This window comes from Festucalex cinctus, chromosome 7 (assembly GCF_051991245.1).
Source record: "Festucalex cinctus isolate MCC-2025b chromosome 7, RoL_Fcin_1.0, whole genome shotgun sequence".
NCBI lineage: Eukaryota > Metazoa > Chordata > Actinopteri > Syngnathiformes > Syngnathidae > Festucalex > Festucalex cinctus.
The window spans coordinates 11085504-11110891 of record NC_135417.1 but is presented as its reverse complement, the minus strand read 5'-3'; the positions used below and the strand labels follow the sequence as shown (position 1 = coordinate 11110891).

The 25388-nt window shown below is 38.3% G+C and overlaps 1 protein-coding gene across 11 annotated transcripts in view; it reads left to right on the top strand.

The window, feature by feature from the left end:
- adamts16 (ADAM metallopeptidase with thrombospondin type 1 motif, 16) overlaps positions 1–25388 on the top strand; it is a 129048-nt gene that overhangs the window by 65788 nt on the left and 37872 nt on the right. For 9 of the 11 annotated variants that reach the window (XM_077527450.1, XM_077527449.1, XM_077527446.1 and 6 more), the window contains 3 exons: positions 7272–7372; positions 17033–17120; positions 20330–20691. In XM_077527450.1, coding sequence (XP_077383576.1) covers positions 7277–7372; positions 17033–17120; positions 20330–20691 — 546 coding nt within the window. In that variant the 5' untranslated portion in view covers positions 7272–7276. Of the gene's footprint in view, positions 1–7271; positions 7373–16763; positions 16858–17032; positions 17121–20329; positions 20692–25388 lie in introns of those variants that run through there. The other 2 variants (XM_077527452.1, XM_077527454.1) reach the window with 2 other exon arrangements.

The window sequence follows — 25388 nt, the reverse complement described above, 5'->3', positions numbered from 1 at the left end:
CCCAAATTTCCACACAATAGGTCAAATATGGTAATAATAATGTATTATATAATGTATATAGTGAATTCATGTTCAGGACCTCCTTGGTTTTATAGAGTATCCCTATGATTTTTGACATTTTCCTTTTAACATTTTCTATGTGTGGTTTCCAACATAATTTATCATCAATAACTACTCCAAGGAATTTATTTTCATACACCCTTTCTATTTCAATTAAATTCACCCTAATTTTAACTTGATGAGTGATTGGTCTAGTACCGAAAACTATGAACTTGGTTTTATTTAAATTTAATGATAATTTATTCATATCAAACCAATTTTTTATTGTACTTAATTCATACTCCACAGTAGTCAGAAGCTGCTTCAAGTTGTCTCCAGAACAGTAGAAAGTTGTATCATCCGCAAACAAGACACTCTTGAGTATTTTCGAGACACAACAGATATCATTCATATACAATATAAATAATTTAGGGCCCAGCACAGACCCCTGAGGAACTCCATGAGTAATCTTCAATTGTTTTGAATTTGTATTTTTAAACTGCACATACTGATATCTATCATCCAAATAACTTTTTATCCATTTATATGCTAAGCCTCTTATACCATATTTCACTAATTTATTCATTAATATAGAATGGTCTATGGTGTCAAATGCTTTCTTTAGATCCATAAATATCCCAACAGTAAATTTTTTATTGTCTATGTTGGTAGCTATTGTTGGTAGCTATTTCCTCTACAAGTTCCATGACTGCCATTGAGGTGGTCCGTTTTTCTCTAAAACCGTACTGATATTCACTCAAAATCTTATGTTTCTCAATAAAATTATCCAGTCTATATAAAAATAATTTTTCTAGAATTTTTGAGAACTGTGGCAACAATGATATTGGTCTATAATTACTAAATATATGTCTATCACCACTTTTGTAAATAGGAATTACTTTTGCTATTTTCATTTTTGATGGAAGAACTGACAGAACGGAGGAGAAACAACAATAACCAATAGGGGTATAATACACGGATACACAATAGCGTCGCGCTGGCACAGTCGTCCAATCGGAGTGTCGCGCTGGCGCATTCAAACTGAAGTACCATTATACGGGCACCAGCCGACACAAACACACACATACATACTAGGGGAGCGGAGCCGGCGGCGGGCCCGAGCCGCCAGCCGTAACAACGGGAAACACGACAAACATGACGGGACATTTACGCAGGCATCACAAAGATTTAGATTTATCAAATTCAACTAGAAGTGGGAAAACAACGGTCCAACCAACTATTTCATCCTCATTTACAGTGAAACTTCCACACACTTCAGCTCGCGCGAAAGCTATAACTAACGCCATAGGTCTATTTATAGCAGCAGACCTGCACCCTTATTCGGCGGTGGAAAACGCTGGATTCAAACATTTAATTAGTGTACTTGAACCACGCTACAGTATGCCCAGCAACTGTAAATGTTGGGATATAGTTTGTTCAGGCTGTATTTGTTCCATGACTTTGGATACAATATATTTTTTGTTGTTGTTGCACATTATTTTAAGAGGAACGCACAGCACACTGTTGTAACCAAAAACAGTCAATAGATGGCAGGCACCCACTGTGACTTTTTGTTTTTGTTTTTTTATTTTTTATTTTACACTTCAGTAAGAACAAGACGGTTAACTTTATATTGTAAATAAATTCTTTGAATTTGATCATTCCTGCCTAATGTCAATTATCATATATTACATAAATTTACACAAAAATAATATGGAAATTGCATCACCTATATGTAGCCGATCTTTTGAAATAAGATTTACTGTACAATGAATAGAACCAATGATCATAGACTAGCCTTAGCCTACAGAAGCATATGCCTCTGTGTTATAAAGTGGGGGAGCGGAAAAAAAAAAAAAATAGAAAAAAAAATCGAATCGTGACCCCAAAATCGAAATTTAAATCGAATCGTGGAGTTGGCGAATCGTGACACCCCTACTGATTTCCATAAACGTTATTTGCGTCACGCGAACTCCGTGTGGCTATTTTTGAATTCGACGCTGTGTATCAATGAGTCTCATTTGCATTGGGGCGGGCATATTTTGCGTCAAACGTATGCAAATGACCTCGTTTACATACGCGCAAATAGCACCGGCGCACCGTGGCGCAATCTGGTTGGCAGCGCGCTTAGTGACGGATTTCCCCATCTGCGCGTGTTTAGGTTCTCCCTAATTGCTCCTTTTTTACCAGTTAGGGCCATGCAAAGGCGACGCAAACCTTTAGTGAATATGCCCCTCACTGTTCAAACCTTCATAAATTTTATAAATATGTACATAACTGTAAAAAATAAATAAATAAATAATCTACAAAACAGCATTTTTTTTTATTTTTTTTTTAAATATGTCCTCCTTTTTTAGCTTATGCAAATGGCCACCCTAGTTGTAAAGCATGTCTTTCTTATTCTTATTACGATATGCTGCATCGCTATACCAACAATGTGCCGCAGTTGGCATGAATGCTATGAAATTCCATCATCTCTTCTGGGGCACATTCCGCCCTTCAGTGCTTACACAGCTCAACAACAGACCTACACGCATACCTTGATGCTCGAGTCTAAGGTTGTTAGACCCTCCACTCACATCTGATGTGGCTTAGCACGAGTGCAAATCTCTCCAAACCAGACCCCGAGGACTCCATTTCATACTGGCAAAAAAAGTCCCCGTGCCTCTTCCTCTGCAATACGTCTGACCTGAGACGTCTGCGCTCCTTTCATCCACATTCCCATGGAAACTCATTTAGCCTAGCTCGAGGGAGAAGGCAGCCCTGGGTTCAATTGGCTGGATTTACACTTGAGATATTATTCATGACATTAGCTGCCATTCTGATCCCTCGCTCGGCGGTCTTCTCGCTCTCTCTCTCTCTCTTCTATCTCTGCTGCTCATTGTCTGGTGGCAGGATTCTCCAAATGCGCCCTTGTGTTAAAATTCATGGACTTTCTCTGCTCAATACGTAGCTCAGTTTTAGGTTTAGGTATCATTGCCGCGTGGAAATTGCATTCTTGAACGGCAGGGCCAATCATTTCGACGACAAATTAAAGTGCTGCTGCGCGGAAGAAAAGTTGACTGTTAAAATACTGACATCCTTTCAAGAATAATAGAACTGTATCAGTGTCCTGCAATGTAACTGTGAAGAGCTTTTTCTTTTTTCTTTTTTTTTATCTTCAAGAAACAATGCGCCGCTATCAGAAGCAAGGGAATGTAATAGCTAATTGTCCTTGCTACTGCAGATTTTATGGTCTTTAAGTTTAAGCACATTGTATAATAATTGCTTGCCAGAGTCCGTGAACTGTTTTGCACGAGTATGCATACCCAAATTTGTTGATCATGATCCACATTCACCGCTGAAGCCTGTGATTTGTCATGAAGCATAGAAAATTATTGGATGGACTTTTTTTTTTTTTTTTTTTTGAAAGACTATTATAGTATTATATTCTTCAAAAAAAATAGCCCCAGGACAAATACGATAACATAAAAAATCCCCCAAAATCTTCAATCAATAGGAAACCATCATAAATATGTATCCTTTGGCTAACAATGCACCTTTTTCTTATTATCCACGCACACACAGCACGCACAGGTGTGTCTGTTTGAGAGGAGGGGGTGTATCCATCATCCCCAGTCCATTTTTTTTGGAGATAATGACAGCAATTTCTTCTCTTCAGTGACTGATGACAGGCAGAACTAACCACTAATGGCATGCCCATGCTGGAGCGCACCACTTATGTTCCCCCCCTGACAAGGCTCAGGGGAAAGCTTCATTTTTTTGACATTTGACCATGCAAATTCACTCCGTGAACAATATTCTGCATTTACATCCATCTCTCGACCCCCCCCCCCCCCCCTTCTTTCTCTGACTCCGCTCACCCCGCCCCATCTCATCTTGTTCTCGCTCCCAGTCCCTCCAAATCTCCTTTTGATCGAAGACGGTAAAGACTGCCCTAATAAAAAAGTTCATGAGGAAAAGAAAAGCGCTAAATAAGAAGGAAGTTGAGTTTTATTTTGATTTATGTGCATAACTTGGCTTCGTGGAAGAAATAAGAGCAGAAAAAAAAAAAAAAACGTGCATCGGGGGAAAGTCTCGGTGAATATGCACTGACATGACGAGTGCATTTGTCAATGTCTTTGGTGTATGTTTATGACAAGTCGTGACAAATCTTGAACTCCACATATAAAAGTAGCAATGAGTACAAGACCATTATAATTAGGGCTGCACGATATTGGAAAAACATGCGATATGTGATATAGCGATATCGATATTATTGCGATATTTCACATGTACCTAAAGAAATGACATTTTTATTATCTAACGTATGAATTACATTTTTTTTTTTTTCATGCGGCAAAATAATCAAACTCAATGTATTGGCAGTGCACATTTTCGTTAAGTACAGTGTTCCAACTATGTTTTGCATTTGCATTATTGGGGTTGGAACCCCCCATGGAACAAGGGGCGTGGAAACCAAATAAAAAGAGAGGGTGAGGAGGTGATTTATTTTTTTTTTCCCAGAGAATGCAGTAGTGAATTGTATCAGTCAGTTCCTCTCCTCAAACTGTCTTCTCTCCTTGGTGACTTGCACATTTGCAAGTTCGCAAATATGTCAGAACGTATTTGCCAGTCAAAAATGTTTATTCCACAAGTGGCAGTTCCACTAAATGATCAAACAAAAAAGTGTGGTCTACTAAAAAAAAAAAAAGTTGCCGGTCCTATAATAGCACTCACTTATTAAAAAGTTAAATACAAACCTTATTGTCTTGGGAAAAAAACCTAATTATTAGTGTTGAATTGATTGGAACCGTCTTGAAAACAAAAACAAATGGGCCTTTTTTGAAACATGTTTCAATGAAGGTCAAAATATGAAATATGGGCTAATCTTGTATTACGGGTTCATATTTTTTAGACTTAGACTTAGACTTAGACTTGACTTCATTGATGCCTTTTGTGATGGCTCCCTCTGGGAAATTTACACGTCCAGCAGCAATAAGAACAGATAATAAAATAAAACATAATTCAATCAATTAATAAATAAGGTTATTACACCAGAGATTGAATTATTAATAATAATAAAATAAAAATTCAATCAATAAATAAGGTTATTACACCAGAGATTGAAATAATAATGATGATAATAATATATACTTTATATTTATTTGTAAATGTATACTCCATAGCCTCAGCAGTCACTGAACCTCACCGCAAGTCACTGATTAAAATTAAATTACATTTTAAAATAGTTTACTTATTATTGAGAAACAATGTGCTCCCCTCTTAACCATCACCAGCAGCAGTACTCTATAGCGGCCCCCCCCACTTCCTCCTATTTTTCAAGACACCAATACAATTATAGAATTGACAAAGTATTTCGATGCACACAAGAAACGATGCACAGTAATATATGAAGAAAAATGTCATTATATGTGAATCGTACTGTATACGTCAGAGTTGTTTTGATGTGTTTGCCTCCACCGACTGCGTGTATTTACACATGCCAGAAAGTGCATAATTAGTCGTCGAAGTGGGTGAAGTACAATTTCAAGTCTTTTGTGCGGGCGCGCCGGTTTGCGTTGAACGTGCAAGGAGATTTACGCGCTCGTCTTCAATCTCGATGGCAGCGCGATGGCAGCGGCTGTCACCCGAGAGAGCCGACAGTAGTTAAAGACAGTCAAGATGCGCGGAACAATCTCACTGTCACTTCCTTTCCTGTTATTTCATTTCTCCCTAATGGGCTTTGCTTTGTTGTCAGCGAGTGAGTCGACTGCCTCCCTTTTTTTTTTTTCCCCTTCTTTCTTTTTCTCCCACTTTTTCCCCTCCATCCTCATTTCCTCCCTCTCGACACATTACAGGTTTCCTTTGGAGAGCTGCGGCCATAATCATTTAGAAAACAAGCAGACGGGTATAATGTGTGTTTATTTGGGAGCTCGATGCGCGTGTCCATTTTTTACGCGCATACTTTTTGCCTTCGTCTTTTTGTGGCTACCTTACCCACCTGGAAGACCTATCAAAAGTCTTCCCCATTAAAAAAAAAAAAAGAAAAAGCCTTTTGCGGCACATCGTTAGCCCCTGTTACAAGGGCAATCTATCTCGGCTCAAGCTAAAGGCGAAGAAGATGGCGGGTGGGTTTGGTGGGGGGGGGGGGGGGGGGGGGTACTCCTGTCAGCTCAGTGAACATTTGCTGTCCCGGAGTGCTTGTAGCCTCAGCAGGTGAGCTGACCCACCAAGACCCCGTTTCTCTCTCTCTCTCTCTCTCTCTCTCTCTCTGTGGACTAAAAAGAGCACAATGTATCTATATGCATGCATGAATCTTTGTTCTTAGGGGGGCTGAATACATTTAGACAATAGCTCTTTATATTATTTGGGGTCCACTTATTGTAGTTAAAAGTTGAAGACACATCGCAGCAGTCAACTTCTGAGGTAGCGGCAGCAAACACCGAAACTAGTAAAAAGGTCAATACAAACCTTATTGTCTTAAAAAAGTTAAAAAAAAAATAATATATATATATATATATATATATATATAAAGTGCAATTCCACACTGTTTAATAATGTTAAAGGTCAAGTTCATTGGTTTGTGTTGTTAAAAAATAAAAAATTTGGTCTCACTCTATTCATGTTATGAAAGGCCTGATTATAAAATTACTTTGGTGTCTAGTTATAACTGCTAAGAAACCAATACATGTCAAAATCAGTAAAGAATTGGACGTTATGATAAATTATGAAATTATAACCAGGAGCTTATAATTTCATAATTTATCTCTCCATTTAAGCATTCCACATGCATTCAAAATCTTAGCATTCAGCCTTCAGCATTCCCACACAATTTCTTCAGAAATTGCACTTAAGTCCAGTTGTTGTTTTTGTTTACTCGTCGCATGCAGAGAACGGCCAGCAGGTGGTGGCAACTGCCTCACCTGCCTACCATGACTGCGCTTCCCTGTTTTTAAGATTTGTAAAAACAGAAGACAGTCGCATTTCAATGGCGGATAGAAAAGAAAAAACACATTTAGACTTCGAACATGAGGTGCAGTCAGGCCTCGGCAAAAGTCTGCCACTGATCCCATGTTATGAACCATTTTGTAAATTTTGAGAAAAAGTCTGACTTAAGATCTTTAAAAACAACACAAACTTGTCTGCAACATGCAGCTTTAATTACAGGTTTGAAACATTTGAATGGTCAAATTATAAACAAATCATTTGACACAAGCCACTAAATATTCTTCGCCGTTTTGTCATTCCAGAGTCGATGGATTGGACTGATGCTGGATGCCTCGCCAAGCGTCTCGTAAAGTTGAGCGGTTCTCTCACAACCTGGTGGTCAGCAAAACGCACTAAATTAAAGGTCGGCGTCGAAATGAGGCGGATGTCATGTAAAGCCGCATTTCACTAATGTTCTTGGCCATTCAAATGCATGTTTGAAAGAGACGTGAGGCCGACCTGTCAAGAAAAAAAATGGACTTTAAATGATATAGACAGAATACTTGTAAGGTCTCACTAATATATTGAAATATTAATGTGCACCTCCATCAACGCATGAGTGAGGGATATTCTAATAGATAGTTAATTATTCATACCCATAAATAAAACCTGCGTACCTAGATGAGGACTAAAACTCCTTACAATGAGGCTTTATGAGGACAGTTCATTAAAGTATGCATGGAAAAGGTTTTCTGGTGGCCCATCATACTTTTAAGTTTTGCACCCAACCCCAGAAAGGCTGAAAAAAAAAAAAAAAAAAAGGCAAATACAGGTCAACTGTATGGTTATGCATGTTTTTTCAATGAGATACATTTGCAATGTTTTCAAACAGTGCATTATGGAAAGTCACACTTCAGTGTGGCCGCTAAATATGTATGAGGGGTATGGTGTATGTATATATATATATATATATATATATGTCAGTCATATTTGTGTTTATAGTATTCAAATGTGTGTTTTGACATTCTCAAATTTGTGGTATTGGGAAATAAACCTGTCTTGAGATATATTGCATTTTATAATGAAATTAATTCCCTATATTGTGTTTTATTAGAAATTATGTGTATTATTATTATTATTATTATTATTGTTACACATATTTTTGAGGCTGAGAGCTATGACTTACATGCCAGCATCCCAAGCAATTGATTGATTGATTTATTTCATATTTTCTGTTAAAGTTTTCTTAATGACTATAGCAAATTGTCAAGCTCAATGATAAACAATTTCCCTGGCTGTAAAAACAAACAAAAACAAAACAAAGCAGGAGAACAAGGATAATTTTGTCCTTCTTCTTTTATTAATTGCAAAATCCAATGTGACATCTTGCCCCATATAGTGTGACAAGTTACCCATTGGTGGGGCAACATATATTTGATGGCTTATAACTCTGCACTGACACAAAATATGAAAATGACGTGAATACAAAAAAATATACCTAAGGCTATCTGGTACAAATTGTGTTTCTATATGATGTATTGATTACAATAAATATATCAAAGTATAAAAAGTAGGGCTGTCAAAGTTGAAGTGTTAATAGATTAATTAATCACAGAAAATTGTCGCATTAATCACGTATTAACGCATATTAATCGCACTCTTCTTTTTGACCGCACTTGAGCCTTGAACGTAACCGCGGATGGTTACATTGAAGTGCGCAGGTCAGTGATGAGGTCAATGCACGACATTTCCTATGCCTGTTTTCTGGAGGTCAAATTTGAGTTTTGGGGACCAAAATAAAAAAAATAAAAACAATTTATCACTATCCGCCATTTTGGTTGTTTTACTTTCACCTCGAACGTTTTGAGGTCGGAACTGTGAAGTTACAACTCGGATATTTCCGACTTCCGACCATCCTCGAATGCAGCATAATTAGATACACCCCAGTAAGGCACCAGGACGTCATTTTGTCCAGTAATTTAGCTCGTCAGTCATTTGGCCAGACGGTCACCCGCCATTTAATCTCCTCTTTCAAAGCAGCACAACCAGCAACCGCCACTTCAAAAGCATCCAGTCACTCCGCCGGCCACACAGCAAACCAGTTCACCCTTGTCACTGAATCTACCAATTCCGTTTCACCACCAGCCATCCTCACAGTTTAGCATACTTTATACGATAATAAGTAGCTCTGAATAGCGCACATGACCTTTCTCAACTTCACGGAAGGAAGTAGCAATTTATTAGTAACAAAGAGGAATGAATACAAAGCAAAAGCATTATAAGAAGGGACTTGCCACGTAAACATAAACGAATGCGCACGCATGCGCACACGCATGGCATGTGCCCATCTCATCTCCTCTGCCCTTGGAGAATCGAAATGCAAAATGTATGTGCATATTTTTTCATAGCAAGAGACATATTAGAATTTTTCTTGCAAATAACCCCCCAATCTCGACGACATGAAAGTGTCTGAAGCGCATAATGCAAGATGGAATTAAAGGATTCCTTTGTAGGCCATCGTAATGACGAAAGGGCTTAAATGCTTTGTTATGGCCCCTTTTGGAAAAGCTCGGTTTCTGCTTGTCCAGCTGATTTCATTTTTCATATTATAGAAGGTGTTTCTCTCATTAAATATTCATAGAGGGCAAAAAAAAAAAAAAAGTAATGATACATGTTTGTTATTGAATGGGGCACTTAGAATAGAAGAAATAGATTTGTTGGTAAGTTAGTGTCAAGAGACAGCAAGGAGACTGTGTATGCCCTTGAATGTCACTGTACTATAGTAGAAAAAAAAAAAGGTATTTTCAAAATTCTGTCTTCATTTATATATTTTGTCGCGTTAAAAAGCAGGACTTTTCCTGGTTATTCCATCTTCTCTATATGACATGTTGAGCTGGGAATGGGGGAGGGAATTGATTGAGAAACGTAAGCATGGCGTGAAAGAAAAGAATCCCTTGTGACATATTGACTGATGTTTGTGTCATCATCGTCAAATTACATTCTCACTCCAATTGTTCAACAATATATCGGAGAGCGAAGACTGATTCCAAATGATGTCGTTTCAGTCGGAATGGGAAATGTGCGCTTTATATTTGTTTCATGAATTTCCATTTGTATTTCTCTTATTTATTTTTTTTATTGCTTCATCTAAATGACTACATGGCGAGCCATTCAGATGATATTACTGTTTATTTCGGTATGCTCAATGTTCAAAATGAGTACAAATTGTGTGCGCGATAAGCATAAATGAACAAAATGCATCATTCAAATCGAAAAATGTGTACGCGAGGTTGTATTGTCATTCTGCTTAAAGTCCTATTCAAAAATCAGTACTAGAAAATGTCCACTAGAGGGTAGAAAAGTGCCGTTCAAAAAAAAATGCAATGCCTGTGAAGCCGTTAATGGGGGGAAGGTTACATTAGTTTTAGGCTCAGAAAACGTAAATACAGTCATTTATTTTTCAATCAGTAAAATCGGCAAGATTATTATTATTATTATTTTTTTTCACGAGTTAGGGGATCTCTCAAGCTTATGCAGTAGATACTAAACTACCACAGCATTGGCAAGTACAAGCAATAAACGCAACAGAAGACATGAATTAAAAAAAAAAAAAAAAAAATCTGAAATTTTGGATTAAATTTATTTACATTTATTTGTAGATAGATAGATAGGAGAGAGATATTCCTAAATTATGCCCTCAAACCAAACATGGAGGCCTCTCCTCAGTGTTAATCTACTGTGTTGTATTTAGTGTTAATTGGAAGAACGAGCTTCCTAATATGGTTCCCCTGCTGTGTGATTATTTCACCTTGTCTGATTCCCAAACACTTCTTGGGGGAAATGGAATTACAACAATTCTCTTAATTATCATTAAAGTGTTAAAAGAATTTGAAAAGACAAAAGTTTTTTGACTGGCCTTTGTCACATTTTTTTTCCACCGGATCGAAGGGCCGTGTGCAGTTCAGTGACAGTTGACACTCATTGTCAGGTGACCCTGAAAGCCACCCAAAGTCTCGGTCAATGTGGTGCTGCTAATTTCCAACACTATTAAGTTATGTGGGGGGGGGGGGGGGGGGGGGGGAATGGCTGATTTATTTCACTAGCCAAGATAATGACCACGACAACGTCTAAAATCAAATTAATTGTGATAGCTGCAACGGTACATAAACATACCACTATTTTTTATTTTATTTTTTTTTAATGCACAATTAATGACCGCCCCTTAGAAAGCCTATACAGCAGCACATGTCCACATTAAAATAAGCAGTAATAAATGTAATAATAATAATAATAATAATGCATGTATCTGTGTAGACTGCAGGTCAAGTTTGTATTTTACAATTATTAAAATGCAGAATTTCACAAGTTACTTCATTTTAAAGTTTCGATAGGTCTTAATTCATATGAAAATGCCCATCAAATGCACCTATGCCATCTTGTGGCAGAAAAAAATGACCTCAACACAAATCAATATCACGCTTGCTTTTTACAGTACAGTACATCCTTTTCATTTTAACTCAATTTATGAATTATTTTGAAATGATTGCATCAATAACTAAAAGATGCAGCCATATTTCTATTGGCTTAACATTTTTTTCCACTTTTATGTTAACAAGAGTATGAAAACTCAGAAAAAAATGTAATTGTACATTTAGAACAGATATAAATTTGTGATTTATCTTGAGTTAACGATTGATGTCACGTGATTAATTACAATGACAAAAAATTGTAATGGCCTGACGCCTCTAATTATGATCAAACTGCTGTCGAGTGCGCTTTTCGGACTGTGCGTCTTTCTACGCGTTTGATGCTTCCAGACGGATATTTTCAGGTTCACTGACACAAACGCGCGGGCAACCGCGACACCTTCTGTAAACTGGCGCCCTCGGACCTTTGAACCTGCGAACCAAAACAGAGCTTTGTTCCTGCAATACACGGACGGCACCTATCTGGTCTGTGATGGTGACTTCAGCTGACGGAGGTGGTGACCTATGACGGTTGCGTATTTGTTATTGTTGTTATTCGATGTGCTTTTCTGTTTGATAAATGACCCAAAGAAGATTGTTTGAGGACTGAATCAACAACTGGAAGTTGGCGAATACCTTCTTTTTCACAATTACTTTATTATAACTAGACTTAAGCGCAATTTCTGGAGAAATTGCGTGGGAATGCTGAAAGCTGAACGGTAGCGCAGACTCATGACAGCTTTGGGCCAAACGTAAACTCTGAAGTGACACCAAGTGGAGGCAAATTATATATCAGGGTGTTTTGTTTTGGGGGGGTTTTCTGTCTTAAATCCATCCTGTTGTGTCCAAACTAGCCTTGTCCCAGCTAGCGCTAAGCTAACCTGTCATCACCGTTCCAGCATCCAAGAGTAAACAAAATATGGGTGGGTGATGTCATTGAGATGTCACAGCAAAGTCATTGATACGCTGTTTAACTCATTTGCTCCCAATAACGTGTAAATACGTTTTTTTAAATGTAAGTGACCCAAAGACGTATTTATACGTTTTTTGTTTGTTTTTTATGCTAGAGCATACAGAAGGCTTTGATGCAGCCTCTCAGCTGCAAAGGACGGTTGCAGAAATGGTAGTTATTACACAAACGGCCAGCAGGTGGCAGCAGAACAAAGGAGATCAACCAGGGCCATCTAGAAAAAAAGCTCAATTGCTTACAATTTGAAATAGATTTGTGAAAACTGATGAAACTTTGCTCTCTTCTAATGCTAATTGCTGCAAAACGGAAACAGATAGAAACATACTTTTTTTTTTTTTTTCCTGATGAAAGAAGAGACTTGAATCTTTCTTTTGGTAGGTTCCATGTTTTTATAGCAATTGAACACAATATTCTGTGGGCCTTGCAAAATGAGTCAAAATCCAGTAAAACAGCCCCGGGAGCGAACGTGACTGCGAAATGTGAAAATGGCGGCGAGTGACTGAGTTAATTGAGCTTCGTTGACTGATTAACCTGCAATTGGCTGGCAACCAGTCCAGGGTGTACGCCGCCTACTGCCCAGAGCCGGCTGAGATAGAATAAGCGGTCAAGAAGATGGATGGATGGACGGATGGATGGATGGCTGATTAACACCTTAACAGTTACATTTAATGCTCATTAGCTGGCCAAATATTCCCATGTACACATTCAGAGTTTGCGGAATAAACTTTTTTCACGTTATCTACAGCAACCACATGAGACGAGGTAACGCCTACTCTGCCTCAAGCTCGTCCGTCTCTGCATGGACAGTGGCAGAGACGGTTGTGTCGGTCAGAGAGGCAAGCAACATCCTGCCACCAGTTTTCAGACATGCAAATGTTTTGGGGTGCAGCTAAAGAAACACTTTCCTGTCGATGTGTCCAACAAGACTGCCCAGAATATTATCAAGTTGATCCCTCCTCTGCATACAGGTGGCTAATGGCGAACAGCTACCAATCAAATTCCATGTAGGATTTTTTACCATACTAATTATTTCATGCACAAAAAAATGAAGACTTTCTTCTTGCTTAACCTAGCAAATAGTCGACATAGATTTGGTGCGACAGTGGGCAGCATTGTGAGGCCTTGCTTGAGGCCACCTCGGTCCTTCTTGACAACCAACCCCCCCCCCCCCCCGGCCTGCAGTCACAGGTCGCATTCTTAACCACTTGTCTAATTAAAATTCATCATCTCTGAGGAAACAGTGACTCCATTGAGGCAATGGTGAAGGGGGGTATCATAAGTGGACTGCTTACACAATACAGAGGTGATGAACTTTAGCAGGCTCTTAACTCCTGCAGAGTGTCATAAGACTGGCCACTTTGGTTTTGGGTTACACTCCGCCATAGATGCTTTTTTTTTTTTTTTCTTTCTGCCCCAGTGATCGCATAAAACTGATGACCGATAATTAGCACCATTTTGCGGCCCCTCGTTTTAAACTTGAACTTACGAGCCACATGTTGTACTTCAGGTATTTTGTCCCTTCATAGTTGGAAGAGATGCATGAATATCTTTTGTTGAACTTATTAAACGTTATAGCTTTATAGTCCAATCGTTTGCATAAGGTCGCGAATTGTGTTTATAATAGTACAGTCACACAAAAAAAAAAAAAAGAGCTGAATTTAACCCCAAAAGCAAAGATGTAAATTGCAGTCAAAGTGATAATAACTCTTTTCAACTAGAAGTGAAACAGTTTAGTTTTTTTGTTTTTGTTTTTAATGACTATGATAACTTAAAAATATGTTTTCTTGTTCATTTAGAACAGAAATAAAAGTTGCGATTAATCGTGAGTTAACTATTGAAGTCATGCGATTAATTACGATTAAAATGTTTAATTGCCTGACACCCCTAATATATATATATATATATATATATATATATATATATATATATATATATATATATATATATATATATATATTACCTAGCCAATACAAGACCATTTACAAAAAAAAACAAAAATCTACCTTTAACAAATACAATAATGTTCAGTTTTGATTTTTTAATTGACACAGCCTGATAGGTATTCATTTAACAATTTAATAATTATTATGATTCCAATTTACACTAATAATTATAATTTCACACTTTTTTTTTTTCCCCCCACAACGCTCGTTTTGAAAGGAAACTGATTTTGTAGGTGCACTTAATGTTGCAGATATTTGGCCGACTCGCCAAACCACTGACAACCATTTGAAATATCCCATTCTCATTTCTCATACAGATCCTGAGTAAAACACAATCAGTGATCCCCTGCTGTGATTCTGCAATCCCCTGGTTTTCTTTGGGGAGGATGAATTGCTCCAGTAATATGAAACAAGCGCTCCCAATTCTCAGGCTCCAACACCCCCGAGCACGTCTGCGAGCACCCGTGGCGAGGCGAGTCGAGGCGTGCTGGCAAGTTGCCTATCAGAGCAGCTGCTCAATATAGCGTACGTACCGTAAGCGAGACGGGAGAATGATGAGCAGATCGAGCGGGGTCGGAATTTGTCGTTTGTTAAATCAATCACAAATGATCCATTCGCTTCTGACTCTTCCACGGCTTAAATTTGGATGGATTGAGGTTTCAAGATTTGGACGACTGGAAGTTTCATTTCATGAGCTCTATTTTCGTAGACATGTACGGTCGGCGTAAAAACGGGTGCTGGGGAAAGTGGAGTTTGGCACGATAGGGAATTTGGCAGGCCGCAATGTGCCATGTTGGGCAATCTGGTGGACCAAGCGGCGGTTTCTTTTACACGCATCACAATTTGGTAACAGAAAAAGTAGGCTAGACTTGAGGCCAACTAAGAGCAGGTCTAAATTGTGGCGCAGGAGGTGAAGGCAATTTTGGTGAATTTTACTTAAAGGGATATGTTGCTTATTTAGCCATTTTTGGCAGTCAAACATTAATATTTTGCCTAGAATAAATGTGATATTTTCACTATTTTTCATGTACAAATTAGTACCTTTGAAAACACATTTTGCAACTTGCTGTCGACTGAAAATGACGTCACAAGGGCTCAGGTAACCAATCACAGCTCACCTGTTTTCTAGATTTGGTCATGTGACATTCACAAGCTGAGCTGTGATTGGTTACCTGAGCCCTTGTGATGTCATTTTCAGTCGACAGCAAGTTGCAAAATGTGTTTTTAAAGGTACTAATTGTACATGAAGAATAATGAAAGTATTACATTAATTATAGACAAAATATTAACTTTTTTATTGCTATAAGGGGCTAAATAGGTGAACTATCCCTTTAAGTGCAGTCAGGCATTCTGCGCTCCAATGATATGTGTTGGGTATGTCATCATATTTCATTCAAAAATATGACAAAAAGCATGTCAAACTATACCTTTGATTAAGGTCTTCTAAACTTGTTTTCTTTTAGTTATTTTTTTTTTTTTAAACTGCTCTTATTTCTTTACACTGTGTTCATACTGTTCTTTAATATGTAAAAAATGACCAAGTCATTATGTAAAAGAAGACCATTGTGGAAAAGGACATTATGAAATAAAAACTGATTTTGTAAAACAACGTTTTCTTATCTTATAAAACCTTGAAAATAAATTAAATGTCATTATTTATTTATTTTAAGTATAACGTTGTTAAAATAATCATTATGAAATATATAATCAAAATAAAATCTTTTTTTTTTTTTTTTACATATTAAAGAACAGTATGAACACTTTTCATAATAATACTAACGCCTCATTTTTACAATTGAATGGCCATATTACATAATTGTTATTTATCAAAAGGATATTTGTTTCAAAAAGGCCTTTTTATTTATTGAATTTTGACACTTTTGGGCTTCCATACTAGAGGAGCACAACCCTTTTTAATTCTCTCTCTATATTTTTAATATGCCATTTGATGGTGATCCAATATTGTAATGACTAATAGATCATGACAAGTTCTTGTGAATAGATTGTGCAAGATGGACCCATTGGCAAGCATCTGGCGAAATCCTTGTAACCTCGAGTTGACACTTTACAGGAGCCCCCCCCCCCTCAAAACGCCATGATTGTTCAGTCATGAACATTGCACCCGAAAAAAAAGGAGAGAGCAGGTCCGGCCCAAGTGGACCTATTGAAGACCGTCACGTGATTACAGTAGGGGTCTGCAAGGATAGCTGACGATTGAGAGAGAGAGACAGACAGACAGACAGAGAGAGAGAGAGAGAGAGAGAGCTCGGAATCACAGACAAGAAAAGGGGGAACAAAGTGGCACAAAGAAAGAAACTATCTACTGCATATGAAAGTAGCCATAGTGGCTATAACGTCACTTTTACAACACGTAATCGATACAGCCGCCGCGTTGCTGCTCACCTGCAGATAATACGACGGCTTTTTTTTTTCTTTTTCTTTCTTTCTTTTTTCACGGACCTACGCTGAGAGGATGGATCGATTTTGGACCGGGTTATTTTTCCATTTGGCTTGCAGTCTCTTAAGTCAAGTAAGTCGCCCGGATGTGCAGGATGCGCGCACGGAAGCGTGAAACTTTGTCAAAGTTGTGCACAAATGAGAGCGCGTCGGGTTAGGATGAATCTGTTGTGTGCTTACATTTCACTTCGATAGATTCGATAAATGTATTAATTCATTTTTATTTTTTTTTGTTTTCCCCCCCACAGGGCTTTCTTTTAAATGACGGTGCTGCAAGTATTGACTCTACCGGCTCATCAGCTCTACTTCGTTCTCTTGGTTTACCTCAACACACAGGTATTTTCACCTGAATAATGTTTCGACTGACATTGTATTGGCACAGATTGTAGCCTACATATTTTTATTTTATTTTATTTTTTTTACGTTTTTCGGTCCGTGCTGAATCTGAGTGCGCTCACACAAGCAGTTCCTCTCTTCACCGCTGCGGGGCATCGCGCGCGGTTATTTTACACCGTCACTGTGAGAAACTGCCGCAGATGACTTCCTTCATAGCGTGATTGATGTTAACAGTGAAGAGCAATCAATTATCACGTGTCCATTATGAAATATTTGGTTTTGTTTGCGAGAATAGCTGCTCCTTGCTATGATGTTTTGTTTATAATGCCAAACGTTTGTGCCAAGGTGATTTACTGAGCAACCGGTTTGAGAGGGACTTCATCTGTTTTTTGTTTTCGAAGTGCAAATCGATGTGGTTTGCTGCATCAGCAACTGTTTTGGCCAGATTGCCATGCAGATTATGAGTTAGATTTTTTTTGTCTTCTTCTCTATTTTCAATGATAAGCAAACAGGGACAAATAGAAATAAACCCTTTCAAATTCAGCTCATTGCATGTGCTTATGTTAGTGTCATGGTATTTTTTTTTAGAGCTCTTTTGGCCAGCGATAATGCATACGTGTAGTCAAAACTCAAGGAAACCCATTGATTGGCGAGACCTCATATCAGTGGGCCTACTAATGGCACTCAGGAGCCACTAAACCAACAAACTCACCACTGCAGCATCTCGTCACGTTCCATCAGACAAGATATGTGTGTGCGTGCGTGCTCAGTTCCCGTGGACAACTTTGTTTGTATACTGTCAGACATGGGTCGCTGCAGATGGTTTTGGAGTTAAGGGGTGTGGGGGGGGGGGACAAACAGGAGTTGACTTAAATGTGTGCGTTGGGGGGGGAAGGTGAATCGAGATAGGAGCCTCCGTGTCTGTAAAGTAGACTCTTCAGACTTGAAGGATTTGATTTGATGGCTCCTTTGGGGGTCTGTGGTAAGATCACAGAGCACTTCAAGGCCATGGAGATGTGGGCTGTACACAATGACCACCCATGTTAAAAATACGCAGTAGTGTACAGTGTTTTTGAAATACATGCAACCATTAATAAGCATAAGTCACGTTGAGAAGATGTGCTAGCTTGAGCATGACTTCAAACCACTGATGCTTCATACTGATGATGACACGCTGTCTGCCCCCACCGCGTATGTTTTGGTCCGTGTGCTATATTTACTCGATATTTGGGCTTCTTAAAAAGGGGGTCGTGATGCGGTAACCGAGACTGGCTTTTGTTGACCGCAAGTTCAAGGTTGGCGCGTCTTCTGCCCTCAGTTAATGCAACTTAGGCAACGAGCTAAACATGTGAAGGAGTTCCAAGAATAACGTCACGTGGTTGCTGTAGCCGTTGGCTCTTTCTTTACTTCCTTCTTTCCTATTTTGTGAAACTGCAACATACAGATCAAAAACAAAAGTGTACGGTGTGAGCAATACCATTTAACGTCTGCTTAACACAAGAAGGCTAACGCTAACTGTAGCGCAGGTTAGTAGCTAACGGCTAATAGCATCAAGCCACCGTTTGTTTGTTTTTAAGAAAGTTCACTATTAAGAAACTTAAAATAATCACAAACACAAATACGCCAAAGACTTACAGATTATTCTCTGCCATGGCTCCGAAAAAAAACAAAAACAAAAACAACAATGGTGAGACTAAAGGAAATTCTTGCGTTTCCTCCCGTGTTGTGACTGCGTGTGCGGGTTTTCAAAAATATAGCTGCTATTTACATTAGTTCGCCAGTAGGCGGCTCTGCTTCATTTTTACAAAATCAAACATATGAACACACAATGACAAGGGTGACATCTACTGGCAAAAATAGAACATAAAAGATTTCTACATAACAAAAATCGACTTAACAATATGACCCAATTTTACTGTCACGTGAGGGACAGAACAGTGTGATACTTTATGTTGGCTATTAGCTGAGAATTCGACTGTGTATCACTTTCCTTTGTGGCATGACAGTTGCACTGCCTCGTACAAGCGTTCCGGTATACCAAAGTCAACAGTGAAATTGAATATGTTTGCTTGATGGTGACTCGCAGACTCAAAGTTCATCAAGTGCGTTAACGTTTTCATGGGCTTGGAGGACCAGGCAGCAACTTTCACCATTAACACTCAAGATTGATTCACAACATGTGAGCAAGATATTTGCGTGGAAGCACCTAAAAGTTAACTTAGACGATGGTTAATTAGCAGTCAGCAGAGAGCAAAGAAAATGTGGAGAGGAATGGAACGGTATTTGGAAAAGTTAAGTGTGTTGTTGTGGGCCACACTTCACTTTTGGTTCAATTACCTTGGGCCATTAGAGATGTCGCTGGCCTAAGAGCACGTCTGTGACCATCTGCCTTCATGACCTGCAGTTACTTGACCTCAGCAAGGGTTTAGAAAAAAACAAAAAAAAACAAATCTGTAGTAAGGTCAAACAGAATCCACGAGCCACTTAAGTGGCTGGCTTGCAAATTATTCCAAACACCTTTTTTTTTTATGCTTTTCTTATTTGTAACCTTTCAGCAAAACTATAGAAATAGTAGTAAGGGAGGTAATATTTTAATTTAAACTGCCCATATTTTGATTTCCAAAAAAAAAAAAAAGAGGGCACTCAAGATGATGCTCAAAGTTTACTCAACGATGCCATACATTTGAACTATTATAAATAACCTCTGTATGGGTTATAAAATATTAAAAAAACAAAAAAAAACAACATTACTGTCTTTCAATAATCACAATGTTGCAAGCCCAACTTTTTTGGTCTTTTTAATGGGTGGGGATCGAACCCTCACTGCGACGAGGTACGTAAAAAGCAAACCTTCCTTTCTTAAAACTAAAATACTTTTTTAAATATATAACTATAATAATAGATGATTGTTCGTCTCCGTGTGCCCTGCGATTGGCTGGCAACCAGTCCGGGGTGTCCCCCGCCTACTGCCCATAGCCAGCGGAGATAGGCTCCAGCACTCTCCGCGACCCTTGTGAGGAGCAAGCGGTCAAGAAAATGGATGGATGAATACGCACACACAAAACCTGCTTTTTAAACCCCCCTAAACTGCTCACAATTATTTTCATGAATATGAAATTTTTCGTGGCTTCAGTTGACGACTGTTCACATATTCTCAGCGCAGTTTCATTGATTCAAACATGAATATCTCCTTCTCTCATCCTGACCAGAATATGAGCTCGTCGCTCCGTACGAGGTCGACCATCAAGGTGCGTACGTCTCCCACGAGATCGCCCACCATCAGCGGAGACGACGACGACGACGATCGCCGTCTCCGGACGCATCCGCTTCAAACGCGAATGGCGGCAGCCAAACGACTCACTTCCGGGTGAGCGGCTTGGGGCAGGACTTCCACATGGAGCTGCGGGAGGCTTCCCAGTCCCTGATTGCACCTGGCTTCACCGTCCAGGTCCTGCGAAACAATGGCACCAAGAGCCTGAGGGCTTACCAGCGGGACCACCTCTGCTTTTACCAAGGGTCACTGAGGCTAAAGGTCAACTCGTCAGTGGCGCTGTCCACATGCATGGGGATGGTGAGTCTGAGCATGCCTGGAGTCAGATTACGGAAGGGTTGGAATGAGAAGGTAGGAGTCGTTAAATCGGGCTTGTGTGTGTGCGCGCGTGTGCTGCCATATTATTTGATGTGGCCCGTGAAGTGAAATAGTGAACTACATGTCATCTTCATGTCTCTTGCTAAAATATCAACATTGCAAAATTACTTACGTAACATTATACCATCAAATCATCACATATATATATATATATATATATATATATATATATATATATATATACACATGTATATGTATATATACATATACATGTATATGTATATATATATATACACACGTATATATATATACGTATATACGTATATATATATATACGTGTATATATATATATATATATATATATATATATATATATATATATATATATATATATATATATATATATATATATATTAGGGGTGTTAAAAAAAAATCGATTCGGCGATATATCGCGATACTACATCGCGCGATTCTCGAATCGATTCAATAATCGGCAGAATCGATTTTTTTTTTTTTTTTTTTTTTTTTTTTAGGATTCACACCTTGAGCATGGAAGAATGTTATATGAACGGCACATTAAGCCTTAATATTTTTATTTTAATGCTGTTCAAATGTGAAACAGATTGCAAACTGTTTGTGTACAGTGGCTCACGGTTATAAGCCTCAAGTTTTAGATAAATATATTCATACAAATCTTACAGTGTACATGTACAAATTTACTGATAGTATTTTCTAAATTTGAATGGAAAAAAATCGCAACAATCGACTTATAAATTCGTATCGGGATTAATCGGTATCGAATCGTGACCATTCGTATCGGGATTAATCGGTATCGAATCGAATCGTGACCTGTGAATCGTGATACGAATCGAATCGTCAGGTACTAGGCAATTCACACCCCTAATATATATATATATATATATATATATATATATATATATATATATATATATATATATATATATATATATATATATATATATTAATTAAAACAATTACGATGTGGCCTACGACAAAAATTAGTTCGACACCCCTCATGTAAACTGATTCATGAACAGAGCCTAAGAGCCATATTTGTTGAATTTGTCCCCTCTCGGGGCGGACCACTGATAGTGTAAAATATGATGTTAAAAATTAACGTTAAACTGATGAGAAATGAGATTAAAAAGAAAGGGGAATGAACATTATTTATAAAAGTGCTGGATTCCTTTGCAGACTGGAATTAAAACGTACAATGTTTGAAGGTTTTTAAGATATAAAACCAAATTACGATTCAGATACTGATCTGATGGGAAGCCTAAAGTGGGATTAGGTCAAATGTAATTTCTAGAAGGAAGCAAGAAACTGTTTTGCCTTGATAGAAAAAAACAAAACAAAAAAAAACATCCAGTATCTCTAGAGGATTCATATTGAATATCGACAGTATGGATGCAGAGATGCTCATTGCATTAGTGGTCTTATTTCAACATTGATTGACAAATCCTTACTTCTAAAACCCTGTTTTGTTCTGCGGGGACAGTCGGCACAATTCCATTTCCTTTCTTGGTGGTCCTATTTGCTACATAAAAAAAAAAGAGGGAATGACAATAATTGAGTTTAAGTGCAGCAGATCCACCATAAAACCACAAGTTGCTATGTGTTGTTCTTTTAGCGTTCAGGAGAACAAAGGACGACTTTAATACACATGTAATCTACTTAGCGTTGAACTGAAATTCACAGTAGGCAGACCAATTTCACATTGTTTTTTGTTTGTTTTTCCCCCTCAAGTTCAAGTTCAAGTACAAAGCAGAAGACATGTCATCACAATTATTTCAAAGCCCGTGTGACTAAGTCAGAACAGGACGTTTTGTTGCTTGCGATTGATTTGTTTGCAACGAATTTCAATCGATTCCATACTGGCGTTTGGTAGTTCCGATTGTTTGTCTGCAAATGTCTCTCTGTAAACCACAGAGAACAGCACCCCGGGGATGCTTCTTTGTGTGTGGCGGCATGACAGAACACAGTCAACAATCCTGTCAGAAGGCACGCACGGTTGGAAATGCGGCGGGCCTCCTGGCTCTTACTTAAGTACTTAATAATCGAGAACGTGACAATGTCATCATTTATTTGATGTTTCTTCTTCACATTTTGCACTGATATGTATGCAGTTCTTCCATCCGTTTTTGTATACCACTTTTGCACATGCAGCCAGTTCGAAACATATTTATCATACCAACCATAACCGCCACCTTTTGGCAAAATTTTGGGAATTTCTAACGAAACCGTTTGTCATTTTAATCGATATTCAGAATTTTACATTATTAGGATATTATGTACTCAGGTTTCGAGAGGCCCTAGTCGGTAAGGGACGGTAACCTAAGTTTGGACCATCCAAGGGTTCTACTAATGATTATGACAAGTGAAATGTTTGCTATTCTTGGAAAATTCAGGACGGCGGATCATAAGGAAAATTGGCGGTAAATGTAAAAATGTTTTTGAAAGTCTATATGAGAGTGAAATACAACTGGCGAGGCTTCGTTATGTGTCTGGAAACACCAATAAATATCGTTTTATGTGGTGGTATTGTCTGTCAAAATTTGGGGAAATTCAATTCGTTGGCGGCACAGTCCAAGTTGACTGTTTTTCAATTTCATAATTTTTTAAAATCTCAAACATGGTGGGTGGCACATGGCCAAAATTGGCAGGAAAATTCTGAAAGTGGATTTTTTTTTTTTTTTTTTTTGCATCCATTTGATTAAAATGAAAAATGGTCTCGTTAGAAACTCCAAAAACGGGAAAAGGCTTTTGAGTCTAGCTTTTTATGGAGGTGATTTTCTCTTCCCCCCCCAAAACAAAAATCCTTGAAGAGGCAGGAAAAAAAAAGAAAAGAAATATCCCACTGTCGTAGGTTACAATGTATGCCAGTAATCTTCCCATATTGTGCGTCTCGTCGTTAATATCACGTGAGCAAGTATTCCACACATGGTAACCTTCATTTTCACTCTGAACTGCTGACGCGAGGCTTTGAAAAGTTCATGCCTTTCTGCGGTTCGTCTTTATAAATCACTTTGGTCTTTGGTGTTATTTAATGATGAGAGTCTAGGGTATTGTTTGACAATTATGTATTTCAACAGAGAATGAATCAGACAAGCCCTCCAACTGTGGAACCGATACTGGAATATGGCAGAATGTACAGTATGCACGGCCGAGGAATAACTTGATGCAATTAAAGCCGTAAGCGGCGGAGTATTTGAGATCACAAGCGGCCAACGAATTGGCTTTTTGATTCTGAGGTCGTCATTTTCAAATTAATTTCTCAATACAGCTGCCATTTTTCTTCCCTTCATCTGTTAACACTCAAGCAAGATAGCAACATGGTGCGTGTGCAGTATGTGCAATATAGCAGTATTTCTGAAAAGTAGGGGATGTTCGATACCGCTTTTTTTCAGACCGATACCGATACTCAGACCCTCAGTACTCACCGATACCGATACCAACTGCCGATACCAGTAGTACATTTTGACAAATAAAAAAAAAATCACTAAAAGATATTTTTAAACAAATATATTTCCTTTAATTTTGACCAAAAAAAAAAAAAAAAACAGCACAGTCACTCTTCAATAGTCTTAACGCTCAAAATAAAACACAAAAATGCTCTTTTAGTTTAAGATTCACAATTTTGAAGTATTTCCAAACCGGTGAAGTTTTGGTGAAAAACTGCTGCAAGCTAGCGCCACTTACAGGCAAGAGAGGACTCACTTAACGTCTTCGCTCGCTTGTACTCGTCTGCGTCACGAGTACTCGAGTACTTGAAAAAAGGCTGGTATTTAAAAAAAATTTTTTTTTTTTTAAAGACTAGGTACTCGCCCATCCCTACTGAAAAACATCCCTTGTTTTTCCCCCCCCCACAAATACTTTATAAAAAAAAAATACTGAAATAATGGCCAAGATTTATTTCCGTCTGACTTATATAGCACAAAACTATTTTTGCGCCAAGAGGAAAAGTTTTATCATCCACTAATCACGCAGAGGCGCTTGTGCTTTCCTCTTGTTAAAAGGCGTGTTTCTTGCTTTAGGGCTTGTACTGGTAGTAATGACAGAATGGTACGCGTACGTTCATCCAACCGCTGGGATTTCCAAGAATATTTCGAACGAGTGACGCGCGATAGATCTGACGCAGCTTTGAGAAGTTGGGACCGGTTGCTGCAGTCGTTTTTTCAAAACAAGGGAACATCAATCAAGTGTTCTTTTCAAGGATGACTTAAAATCTCTTCTTTCATCAGGAAAAAAAGTATGTTTCCGTTTTGCAGCAATTAGCATTAGAAGAGAGCTAAGTTTCATCAGTTGTCGCAAATCTATTTGAAATTCAAAGTAATTGAGCTTTTTTTCGAGATGGCCCTGGTTGATCTCCTTTGCTCTGCTGTCACCTGCTGGCCGTTTGTGTAATAACTACCATTTCCGCAACTGTTATTTGCAGTTGAGAGGCTGCATCAAAGCCTTCTGTATGTTCTAGTATTAAAAAAAAAAAAAAAAAAAAAAAAACGTATAAATACGTCTTTGGCAATAGAACACAAAATTCTGTGGGCCTTGCAAAATCAGTCAAAATCCAGTAAAACAGCCGAGAGCAAACGGGATTGCGAAATGTGAAAATGGCGGCGAGTGAACGAGTTAAGAGGTATATAAATAAACTTGACTTGACC